Source organism: Pseudopipra pipra, chromosome W (assembly GCF_036250125.1).
Source record: "Pseudopipra pipra isolate bDixPip1 chromosome W, bDixPip1.hap1, whole genome shotgun sequence".
NCBI classification, from domain to species: Eukaryota; Metazoa; Chordata; class Aves; order Passeriformes; family Pipridae; genus Pseudopipra; species Pseudopipra pipra.
Genome location: NC_087580.1, coordinates 2,219,522 through 2,232,745, shown reverse-complemented (window position 1 = coordinate 2,232,745; position 13,224 = coordinate 2,219,522). Strand labels below are relative to the sequence as shown.

At 35.9% G+C, this 13,224-nt stretch overlaps 1 protein-coding gene across 1 annotated transcript in view; it reads left to right on the top strand.

Annotated features, from left to right (window-relative positions):
* LOC135404779 (dynein axonemal heavy chain 5-like) overlaps window positions 1-7,046 on the top strand; it is a 40,763-nt gene extending 33,717 nt beyond the window's left edge. The window contains exons 22-26 of the mRNA XM_064639514.1: window positions 418-633; window positions 1,465-1,677; window positions 2,997-3,149; window positions 4,999-5,230; window positions 6,574-7,046. Of these exons, the coding sequence (XP_064495584.1) occupies window positions 418-633; window positions 1,465-1,677; window positions 2,997-3,149; window positions 4,999-5,230; window positions 6,574-6,725 (966 nt within the window). The 3' untranslated portion in view covers window positions 6,726-7,046. The remainder of the gene's footprint in view (window positions 1-417; window positions 634-1,464; window positions 1,678-2,996; window positions 3,150-4,998; window positions 5,231-6,573) is intronic.
* The last annotated feature ends 6,178 nt before the right edge of the window (window positions 7,047-13,224 follow it).

The window sequence follows — 13,224 nt, the reverse complement described above, 5'->3', positions numbered from 1 at the left end:
TCATGACAGGAATATTTTCTTTTTCCTGTGGTTTGATTGAGTGACTTATCTAGAGGCACACAGTTATTGAAGAGGGTAAAAATGGAGTCCAGACATTGCGTATAACCTCACAGAAATAAAAGATGTAGATATATGAAAGAAAAAACTTACTATTAAAATAGCACATGGATGTTAAAACTGAATTTGTTTGGTGTGATTTGGGCTGTGACACAACAAATAGACCACAGCAAGTTATTTCCCTAAGACTGAAGAAATCTAGCTTACTTTACAATGTAAGGGGGTTTTTTTCTGTTTGTTATTTGGTTTTGCTCTATGTTGTTTTTTTGTTTGTTTGGGATTTTTTTTGGGGGGGGAATTTTTTTTGATTAACTTATAAATCCATATCCAGTTGTGCTCTTCTTATATTTTACTATATAGAGCCTTCCTGCTTATGACACACCCGAGGTGTTTGGTTTGCACCCCAATGCAGATATCACTTACCAAAGTAAAGTTTCCAAAGATGTATTGGACACCATCCTCAGTATCCAGCCTAAAGATAGCTCTGGTGGAGGAGGTGAAACTCGAGAGGCAGTTGTAGCCAGACTGGCTGATGATATGCTGGAAAAGCTTCCTGCTGATTATGTGCCATATGAAGTGAGTTAATGAAATCCTGTCAAAAACATTTGCTTCATCTTGCTTTTTATGGATAAAAAAAGAAAAACCAAACAACTTTTTTTAAAACATGTTTGAATTCATTCATACAGGCAATACTTCCAAAATATGCTGTAGAGAAGTCTGACCAGACTCTTAATGTTTATAATGAGATCACTAAATGTGGACTGAAGTGCCTTTGTAAGAACTTTTTAAGAAATATTAAACCATTTAATGCCTATGTTGTCATTTGTACTATAGAGGAGGTAGAATCATCAGCTTTTGACTGAGGTTATTGACACTATAAAATTTCTAGTTATGTTCATGCAGTTGTTAATTTGTTAACATTACTAACTTTTAATTAAAAATTTATCAGTGAGTTTGGTTAGAATACAAAACTGCCTGGTAATGTGATAATTCCCAGGCATTGCTGATTAATAGTGCTACTATGTTGAGGCAAAGTAGCTGGGACAATTACTCCTGATTGGCTTGTGTGAAGTGAACCTTGGAACTGTCTTTTGGAATTACATCTGAATGCCTTGAAATAGGGTTAACAGCCCACATGCTTTTTAAATGAGATTAGCTCATAGAATGATATACAGACTAAATCATGAGTTAGACTAAAACCACAGCCAATCTCATCATCCTAGATTTCTCTTGAACAAATCCTGTATTTCTGTCTTGCAGAGAATTCAAGGGAGGTGCCAAACTGACCATTTAAGTCCATAAATAAAAGTGTTACATCCTAAAAATCATACTAGTGCCTAATCTTGACATAAGGCCAACTTTGTTTTTTTCACTTTTATTGAAGGATCTTTGATTTTCTACCTACAGGTAAAAGAAAAACTAAAGAACATGGGACCTTTTCAGCCTATGAACATATTTTTGCGACAGGAGATTGAACAAATGCAGAGAGTTATTTCTTTAGTGAGAAGCACTCTGACTGATCTAAAACTTGCCATTGATGGGACAATCGTTATGAGTGAAAATTTGAGGGATGCTTTAGACTGCATGTATGATGGAAGGATTCCTGCTAACTGGAAAAAAGTACGTGTACATCACTTGTTATGAAAAGAAAAAAAACCCTATTTCTGAAGAGCTAGGTTAAACTGTTAGACTTATAGTAAATACTTTTTTTCAATCTGTATTTTAAAACAGTGTTAACCAGAACTGTGAAACTGCTGGAATAGATTTTGTGCTAAAATAAACACAGTCAAAGCAAGCCGTCTTTCATTTATAAAAGTAGAAATGAATGTGGGGTTTGCAGGTATTTCCCATTTTAACAGCCTGTTGCATGTTGACAGGATAAAAAGCTAGAGAGAAGAGAGTAATTTAAAATGTGATGATGGATTTTAAAACATAGCACCCACATTAGTGGACTACACTGGTGCTATTCTTTGAGTTTAAGACTTGTAGTCATATCATCACAGAATAGTAGACACTGGAAAGGACCACACTTGTGAAAGTGGGGTCAATTAAAGCAGGTTTCTCAGGGGTCTCCAGAATCAAGAGTCCACAATCTCTCTGGGCAACCTATTCCAATGTTTGATCACATTCACAGTAAAAACCAACCAACCAACCAGCCACCAGCCAACCAAATTAAAAAAACCCTTAGGTTTAAATGGAATTTCTGACATATCATCTTGTGCCTACTACCTTTTCTTCTATAACTGACAAGGATCTGGCTTCATGTTCTTCCATTCTCTGCACACGAGGTATAAATATTTATAATATCTCCTTTGAACCTTTTCTTCTCCAGGCTAGACAATTCCAACTCTCAGAAACTATTTTCAGGGACAGCTAGAGCTGTTGATGGCAACTGATGGAAAGAAAAACGGGGAGGTTTTTTCATTGTTTGTTTTTACTCACAAAGTGTTCTCGTGGTACAAAACCTGGACTAAAGCAGATGCTTCACAGCACAACTATTCAAAGAGACAAACCTGATATCTCCACATTGTCTGAGATCAATTTTCCCTAGCTTTTTTTTCAGAGGAATAAAAAACCAGAACAGTTTTGGCAGAAATCATGTTATCTTGATTTATTGATCTTGGGATTAAAAAGGCATGTATACTATTTTTCTTCCTAGTTTAAACAGCTATCTAATTTTCCAAAAATGTAATAAAATGAACAATTACTATGGAGAGCATTATGCATGTGTAAATGGAATAGTAGGCATGAATTTGAAGAAAGAAAGACTTTGCTTCGGGTTTCAGTAGGATGCAATATTTAAGCATCAGGTTAAAAGTCAAGATATGAAAGATGATCTTCAAATATCCCTTGCTAATATTATGTTGTTTACTACCATGTGAGGAGTTATCTTTTCTTGACATGAATATGCTATTTTAAAAGATGTTTACTGTTTTTAGGCATCTTGGGCTTCCAGTACTCTTGGTTTCTGGTTTACTGAGCTTCTAGAAAGAAATCACCAGTTTTACAAGTGGATTTTTGAAAGTCGACCAAACTGTTTCTGGATGGCAGGGTTTTTTAATCCTCAGGGATTTTTAACTGCAATGAGGCAGGTAAAGTGGGTTTGAAGTCTCATTCTGCTTATATATTTTTTTACATACTTTTAAAAATAAAATATATTGTGTGATAAAAGATGAATTAAAACACGTGACTCCATCATGTCAACAGGGAAGATACGTGACTATCTTAACATTTCCTGAGTGAACTGTTCTTCCTTTGCACGTACTTTTTCAGTATTTCAACCACTAACATGTTAAAATATACTTCTGCATTGACCAAGACCCAAATAAGTAGGGGCTACCTTACATCATTATGGAGAATGATTGTCTCATGTTTCCATTGAAGTATCCTTGAAAATGAGTGTTAAGCCATTTATTTCCCTCCCCCTTTTTTTTCCCCTTCTTTTTTGCTCTGTGTTCAATACTTACCTGGCTGGAGATTGGGCAGAAAAACTCATCCCAATTCATCTTACATTTCCCTTCTATAGTTCAGTAGCTGAACTATAGAAGGGAAATCTTTTCACAAACTGGGAAAGACTTTATTAGTGGATATGAGATTTGATGTATTTGATAATGTACATATGGCTGTCAGCTTGGTGATTGTGTTGGTTGTTCAGCACGCTAGTTGCATTTGACAAATGGACTACTTTTTACATTAAAAGGAAGCAATAAATACCTATGTTGGTCAGCATAAAGGGACATATTGGAGACAATAAGCGTCTGGAGTATGTGAACGGAAAAGAATACTCAGGCAGGAATATAATGGGATCTCAGGGAAAACCCCCAAACTTTTGGAGGAGAGAATGAAGATTTGTGGAGAAGGAAAAATCTCCCCTCTTAGGCTGAGATCTGAGTAGTGTAATCTGAAGTTCTGATTGGTGACTTGTGTTAAAATTGCAGGAATAGCCTTGGAATTATGTAACAAGATATTTCTTTTGAGTAAGCAGTCCTAAACCACAAATTTTTTTTGCACCCAAGCTTGTGGAAAAGGTTTAGTAGAAGGATTTGAAAGAGCTGGAATCTACAGAACTTTCTGGTTCCATAAAAAGAGACTGTGGATACATAACAACCTAATATCCCAAGTAAATACCAAAGTGACCTTCTGGGCATTGCTATGTGGTGAAACAAATAGAAATGAGAAAGATGAAGAGCTAGAATGCTCATTAACTATAAATCTTCTGTTCTTTTAAAGCATCTAATTAACTGCAATAAGGGGGAAACATTAATTCCCATTACTTCCAACAAAGATCTTGGAAAACATTTACAAGACTGGGATGAAACTTTGGTTTGCCATAACTTAGTGACATGGGATAGTAAGGACTTGGGCAACTGGGAACTGAGTCTTTTCCAGTGCATTAACTAATAGACTAAATTTGAGGTATATGTTAAATCTTAAGCATTTCTATCTTCAAGTGTTCTCTGTTTTTTTTGTGGTTTTTTTTTTTTTTTTTGCATAGCTTTAGAGCTGAGTAAGCTCATTAATAAGAATTCACTTAGTGCAGGTGCAGGAAAGGAAAGGTAACCCCAGAAAATATATTTTACTTTGCACATGCAGTTAATGTTTTCTCATCTCATCAAATCTGTGAAATTTTAATATTCACAAGATGTGGTTACCTTTGGCATTCAGTGGTTGTGTTATTACTTAGTACAATCTTAAAGTATTGTATATAATAGAAAGATTGAAAATGAAATATAGTAGATAAAGTACTGAAAGCTTTTTTTGTAGTGCCATACCATCAGTACCTCAGAGACAAGTCAAATCGCTGTAAACATGAATATTATAAAAAGTTGGAGTTTTTGTACAGAAGAGGATAGGTTATGACCATACAATATAATTGGTGGGAAAAATGGCTCTGTGCATATGCGAAAATGTAACCTTCTAACTTTTGTCTGGATTGGGCAGGAAATAACAAGGGCTAACAAAGGATGGGCTCTTGACACTGTAGTGCTGTGCAATGAAGTCACTAAATGGATGAAGGATGATATCACAAGCCCTCCTTTGGAAGGTGTCTATGTGTATGGGCTGTATTTGGAGGGAGCTGGCTGGGACAGAAGAAACATGAGACTGACTGAATCTAAGCCGAAGGTGCTTTTTGAGATGATGCCGGTTATAAGGATATATGCAGAGAATAACAGTAAGTAATTGTATTGTAAAGGATGTTATTTTGATAGAATTCATTATTTAACTACATGGAAATCTTTTGGGCTATAGGGATTTCATGATGCTGTTGCTATTCATTGTATACATATAAAATCTTTTTCAATGGGAAGTCTTCCCAATCTTCCACTTAAAGTGTGCTTTCAGACTTCCTTGGTAATTGATTATGGGCACTTTCCCCCCTAATTAGATAGATACCTTCTGGTCTTAATGGCGTTAATAACTTTTTAACCCATTTACAGGTGAACTGTACATGTTGACAATATGTGACCCAGATTTAGAACATCAGCATTCATATAAATAAACTCTGTAACCTCTGTAGCCTCTGTAACCTAAACCCAAATAATCTCTTTCTCACATGCTAAATGAATGTTACATATATATATATATACAAAACATATAACCACGTATACACAACATAAAAGATATACATGGGGTTGTACATGTCTATATAAGGTGTTTATAGAGAACATGTTATATAATAAAAATGCATTTTTTCCTGGATAAGACTGCTTTTGAGCTAACAGAGGCAAGCAAGAGGTAGAGTGAAGTGGTGGAAAATGTTTTGTCCTTGAGGCAAAAAATGAATGTAAGAATGGGAAAGAAACTTGTGCGGCTGAAGGACAGTACTGTTATGTGAAAATGTGTAATTTGTGTTAATGTGGTGGGTTTTTCCATATAGAATAGGAAATGCTGTTGAATAGGGATGTAAAATAGGATAGAACTATCCACCACAGAAGGTAAAATTGGAAAAGTCTGTTGAAAAGCATTCCACCTCTAAAAGCAATGCTTGGTTACATGCTATTTTGAATAGTTGATCTTTTATAAAAGGCATGATCAGCAGCCAAGATACTAAATAATGAACACTGAAGTACTGAACTATTGACTAGACCACTGTTCTAATTCTGAAGTGAAGTAGTTGACGACTTGTATTCTCAAATACTACATGCATTTCAAAATAGGGCATTTTTTATTTTGACATAATATATTGGTAAGGAGTAATGTTCAGTGGGAAGATTGAACTAATAAGAACACTAATTACTCTAGTGAGTCCGTTTACATTTCTTACCACATAGAATTCCTATGTGCTGATTTTAAATCTCAAACCTACAGAAATTTCAAACCACATATGGCCTTCAGCTGGCATTAGCACAGTAATGAAAAGTGTGAGAATCCAGTAAAAGTGTTTCTTGGTGCTGATAGAGAGGAGTGTCTATTGAACTTTGACTCAGTTTTCCATATGCCTTATGACCAGTCCCTTAGGGTCCTGTTTTGTCAACTTAGTTTAAATTGCTTTTTATGTCTCTTCTGTCTTTTCAGCTGCAAAAGATCCACATTTGTATTCATGTCCAGTCTACAAAAAGACCAGTCGAACAGATGTGAATTACATTGCTGCTATAGATCTTAAAACTCGTCAGCCTCCAGAGCACTGGGTACTGCGTGGAGTAGCACTTCTGTGTGATGTCAAGTAACGTTAAAGAAAAAAAAAGTTTCCAAGAGTTCTTTTCTGTTTTTAAATGTAAAGATCAATCTGTAGTTAGATATACAATTGAACACTTCTAAAAGTATTATTTCTAAGGCACAGACTCCATTATGATAGTTTTACAAAATTGTTCTCAATAAAACTCTACAATAGGCTTATAAATGCTAAATCTTAGAGTGATATTATGTTTGATGTCTTTGACAAATCATGACAAATATTTAGTGTTCCTGTCTCCTAAATGTGCATAAACAGTCCTCCTGTGTGCTTAATTCTACCTTGAATAAAGATTAATTGATTTGAATGTTGTTAATTTTTGGTAGTAAATATTCTTGTATCAGGAGGTTTTTTTTTTTATTTTGGGTGTGTGTATCTATGGAAACTTAAGCCCAGTTGCTCATTCATATTAGTTGAAATTTCTCAAGATGATGTTCCAAGACTTATTTCCTAGCTGATAGTTTTTAGCTTGCTTGCTGTCTAAATAAGGAAGGTGACACTGGAAAAATGTCACACGTGTTTCACTACTTGGAAAACAATGTCATTGTGTTACATAGGAAAACAAGCATTTGACAGCTGCCAGAATTCCTTACTCTCTTTTTCATGACTTATAAATATGTAATGGATAGGAAGAAAATAGTTCCATAAGAATGACTGGATATTTTTTTTTGTGTGCCACTATACCAGATTTGAGTCAATCTTCATCAAGGTTATTAGTAGATGGGGTTCTGTTTTTTTTTCTTTCTACTTTTTTACTTATGTGCTGCAGCCTTTTTTGTTGTCTCAGCTAAATAGAAAAATTTTCATGTAGGAATATATCTTAAAAGAGAAATGTTAGAAGCTCTATTTATTGGACACTTGGCTTCACACATCAAGTAGAGTTATTTAATCATTAAAAAGCCAGTGTACTTTTGCTGCTGAGTTCAGTAGGTTGTGTATCTTAGTGGTCCACTAGTCATTCCCGATAATGGCTACTGCAGAAGAGGAAGCAATAAAAACCAGTATTCCTGGTGCATCTGTCATTCATAAATGCTGCAATCGAGAAGCTGTTTTCAGTTTTATCTCAAATCAATACAGGGAGACCTCAGCATTCATTTCTACAGTCAAACCAGTTATAAAACTTAGGTGGAACATTGATTCTGTCAAAAAAATTCTAGTTGTAGAGGTCTTTCCATCTTGGAATTATTATTTTTTTAATTTATTTTAAATAGCTCACAGTAAAACATATGAAATATGTGGAAATCTTTTTTAGGAAATACTTTTAACTTAGACATGGCAATAAATTAATAAAGATACAAGGGTTGAAATGTTCTTTACTGGACCTTGAAGCACCATGCTCCACCTTCCAGGAGATCCTTCAGATGCTCATTGTAAGTTGCTGTGGGCTTGTGTCTTTCACTAAGACCTTCCTCTCTGAAGGAGATGCACATACTTCATCCTTGTGCAAGTCATTCACACTGAGAATTTACAAGCCACAGGCACTTCAAATCCCACTTTTCAAACAGTGGATTTGTTGTACCATCATTGTTGCAGACACAGTGGAGATGTCAAACTCGATGGTAATCCTCAGTGAGTGAACCATACACGTTTTTTCAGATTGTGATTTTCTATGAGGGTAGTGGGGAAAAGGGTAGTTCCCTACACTGGTGATCCTAGTTATGCCAAATACTGTTAGTGAAGCAACAGTCACTGTTATGTTAGTTGGCCTTGGTTGCTGTCATGGACTTGCTCTGCTTTTTTGTTCAGGTGCCATGGGACTGTGTCCCTGTCAGAGAGAGCCTTGCCCTACCTACCCTGCTGTGGCTCTTGGTTTCCAGCTCCACTGTCCTTTCCAAGCAGCTTGCCTTTGCTGTTCCCTGACATATGCCTTAAAACAGGGGGGAAAATGAACTGTTTCTTGTTCATCTTCATAGCTGAAATGGATAATAAGTCCTTCTGTAGAAAGGAATTTCAAAAAAAAAATCAACCCTGGTGTATTACAGAACTGGATGTATAGAACTGTTTGGCTTTGCTATTGGTGCTGAATGGATTGCTCAAGAAATACCATTCACATACTTCAATTGTGCAGCTATTAATCATTCAGCATTATAAATTTTAGGGTCCAGAAAAATTCAGGATTACAGAAGGTATTCTCTATATGTCTTTCTGATATTGAGCATGATAAATACATGGATTTTGGAGAATATTTAAAAACAAATGTTATACAAATTTATATTGGACATTAATGCTAAAATAACCTTCTGAATAAGGTGAAGATATTAGAGCTTCATCAGAATCCTTTGGAATCCCTCATAATTTTAAAAGTATTTAAAATAAGCATATTCTGTGATTCTGTGATTTTATTTTTTAGCCATCATGTTTACATTGCACAGGCATTGTAGGTGTATACAAATATCTGAAGGCTTTTAGAACACATACAAGGCTTGAAAAACCAGTGCTGCAGAGGTGGTTTCATATGCGAAAATTGCTTATCAGTTGTGTTAAATTAAAGGTCTATTAAACAGATGAAATAAAAAGACATAGTTCTTGATATGTCTGTGATTGCAAGATGTACCACTCACCGGAGCTTCTGGCATCTTTTAATCAGCTAATATGCGGCTTTTCCAATGATGGTACTCCTCCATAACTTTTGTTCTTATAATAAAATTAATACATCCAATGTAAGTAATAATGTGTTATATGTTTCTGTATATTAATATAGAAAAATTAAATTAAAATCTGGGCTTTTAAAACTAAAAAGCAAACACATGTTACCAATCTCAGTTTGCCTGTGAAGTCTGCACATAAAAGTAGAAATTTCTTAGTATTTGCTTGCATATTCAATCTTTTAAAGAAATATCTAAAACAAACTACTGAACGAACACTAGAAAAGCTGGCAGAAGAAAGAGTGGGGAAAAAGGGCATGGTTAAAGTATTTTTTGGTTAGAGCTATTATTTGAAAAGGATACTGCCCTTTAGCTTTTTAATGGAGCTATTTTTGCACTGCAATCACTGTGAGAACTGAAGTAGTTATTTTAGGTTTTGCTGTCAGAGGGTATGAGATATCCTACTTTGGCAAGAAAAACAACAGATGTTTGCTGATGTAAAAACATGATTTTCTTTCAAAGGTGCTATATTAGAACAAGAAAATCTGCACACAAAAAAAAGAAGAGTTAGGAAACTCTATGAGCCACTCATGAAAAGAACTTAATGTGATTTAACAGAAGGCAGTGTAACACTGTTTTTACATGAGTTGCTTGCAAATAATTTAGTTTTCAGTTTCTCTGTTAAACTGCCACAAGAATGAAAGCCAATATATATAGCTCCTCTCTCAAAGCCTCTCCTCCATGAACTTGTATAACTCGAGTATAAATTGTAAGTTTTTGAGAAAAATGTAACCTGGAATCCTTTTGGTTTGTAACTTACCTTCCTATATTATACATCACATTATGCTTTCCTCTATTTAAGCTGAATTAGTCCCTATCTACCCTGCTTGCTCTGTGTGAACTGTGATTTCAGCAAAATAATAGTGGCTTAGCTTGGGAAGATCACTGTAGGGAGTTCATCTTATCTTTCTTTTCTAATCTGATCAATATATACCTGGAAAGTGTGTCAACTGATGATTCAGCTCATAAACACTGTACAAGATTGTGATGAGAGTCTATGCAAAGAATGTCTAGAAGTGCTTTATGAAGGGAGATGTGCTCAATTCAACTTCCTTCTTTGAGCCATGATTTTAAAAACTCGGTTCCTTTGTGTTAACTTTCAATATTTAAAGGGGGCTTATAAGAAAGATGGGGAAAAGCTTTTTAGTAGGGCTTGTTGTGGTAGGACAACGGATAATGGTTTTAAACTGAACCAGGGTAGATTTAGACTAGTTATAAGGAAGAAATTTTTTACAATGAAGGGGGCGAGACGCCTCTCTGGGTGAGTTGCCTAGAGAGGTGGAGATGCCCCATCCCTGGAAACAGTCAAGGCCATGTTGTGGATGGGGCTCTGAGCAACCTGATCTACTTGAAGATTGCAGGGGGTTGGACTAGATGACCTTTAAAAGTCACTTCCAACCCAAGCCATCCTATTATTCTACGATTTTATAACTTGCATAAATCAGTACTGTTAATGTTTTGCATAAAATGTGTGAATGAGACAAAATAGTAATAATTGCAACCAAAGATCAAATGTCTTTGTGCTATCCAAGAAAAATGTTTACTTCATGTCACCCATAAAATAAGATGTTTTGCATTTCTTCTTGGCACTGCATTGTGGAATAGTAAAGCTCAAAAATGTACATCATAGAAGAGTTACATGTTGAATTTTCATTTTAAGCATTTAGAAGATATTTTATCATTCTGGAAAAAAGTAAGCCAGCAAATAAGCAACTTTTGCAATCATCAAACACTTGACGTATGTTTTCCTTTTTGCATTTTAGTCTGCAAATTCAGCACAGTAATCCTTACTTCACGAAGGCAAATAAAGCTGTTCTTTATTCTCTCAAAGCAAGATATGTCAGGTTAGTTATATTTGAAGTTCAGTATGTTTGTTCCTTGGATGAAGTGAGAAGCCAATTAAGAAATGCATGATCTATGCATAACAGAAGAAATTTCACAACACCAGGAGGTATGACAGAGCATAATGGAAATTAAATCCTTATGAAGAGACATGCTGTTTGTGATCTTTGAATTACAAAAATTTGATCAATTGGCATTAGTATCAAACTGTGTTATGTCAGCATATGAAAAAATATGCTTGATCCCTACATACTAAATAAGAAATGTAATACTGAGTTGAGCTTTGCTTTTAGGCAGATTTCAGCCTAAAATCCTTTTGAAAATTAAAAAAGTAATAATAATAGTACAGGAGCTAGTTATATTCGCTGGATGAACCCGTGTATTTGCTGAATGAAGTCTTGTACAGCCAGAGATCTCAGAATATCACTTCAGGAATAGGACAATCTGTGTTGAATGAGTCCTTATGTTTGAGAAGAAGAAGAAAACCTGGCAAAAAAGGGAATGGGAAGGACCATGTGTGAAAGCTGGGGTGGATCAGAATCTCCTCAATATATTAATGTATATTTTATTTGCTGAAATAGTTAAATTTTAGGGAAAACGCTTTCTAGGTCTACTTCTTGTAACTAGGAGTGTTGTGGTATCACAGGATTGTTGAGGCTGGCAGGGACCTCTGGATGTTATCTGGTCTGAACCTCTGCTCAAACAGCCTCTCCTAGAGTTGGCTGCTTAGGGTTTTGTCTAAGTAGCTTTTGAATTTCTCCAGAGAGGGGGTGCCACGGTCCGAGGGGGAGTGGAGAAGGATCGCGGCACTGCACGAAGAGCTCCGACGAGGTCTGAGGTTGCAATGCTACTTTATTGAAAGTGTGCAGGAGTTTTATGAGTTCTCGTGTGGAATGCACCAGAAAATGGGGTGGAGCATGAGACAGACAACCAGGGAAACGAATAGGGATAGGGACTCAGGTGAAGAGGGAAGAACGGGGGAGGAACCAGGGAAGGAAAGGGCGAATGGTAGCTCTCTCCTCTCTGCAGCTTCTTCAGCCAGTCAGAGGGGGAAGCAGGGAGCAGGCACCACGAGGCGGGTCTGGACATGCCTGGGCAGTTACAACTGTAGGGGAAATCATACAACGTATGTATTTGTAAACACATAATAACTGTGATAAACTGAGAAAATGATTTGGGCTAATTAAGAGAAAACAGTGTAAGGTCAATATGACCTGGAGAGAGAAAAGGAAAACAAATCGTAAAACTTAATTGGGCCCCTATAAAGAGATAAAACAAGTTACCTCCCTTTTACCTTGTGTAAGATTTATAGTGAAGGAATTTTGTTTAGTTAGCTAGATAATAGCACCTTTCTTAAAAATTTTTAACTTTGTATAGATAGCAAGCAAACATCTGTTTGCTTGACTTGACAATATATTATGGATGCTTACAGATAACATTCTTGTTTAAGAAAAACATCTGTTGAATGTCTGACTTAACAATGTGTAATGTTTATGCGTATGTATAATGAATATTCATGATTAGTTGGAAATCCATGTAGAACAACTGTCTTCTTTGAGTGTAATAGGTGTTGGGAGTTGTTGAACCCCCTCCCTGATCACCCAGCGCTGAATTTGCTTTTATCATATAATAAATTCTAATTGGAAATCACCCGACTGGGTTTCTATTTCTCACAATAACTGTAAAGTCCATATAATACAGTTCTTTCATTCGCTGTATATCTTTTTCCATTCCTGAAACCGTTCCCATTCTGGTTCTTGCTCCTCCACAAGGGGGAAACACAATTGCTCTGGACAACCTGTGCTAGTGCTCAGTCATCCTCACAGTAAAAAAATGTTTTCTGATCTTCAGGCAGAATTTGCTGTGTTTCAGTTTGTGCCCATTGCCTCTGGTCCTGTCACTGGGTACCACTGAAAAGAGCATGGCTCTTGTCCTCTTTGCACCCTCCCTTCAGGTGTTTACATAGGTGAATAAGATTCCCCCTGAGTTTTCTCTTCTCCAGGTTGA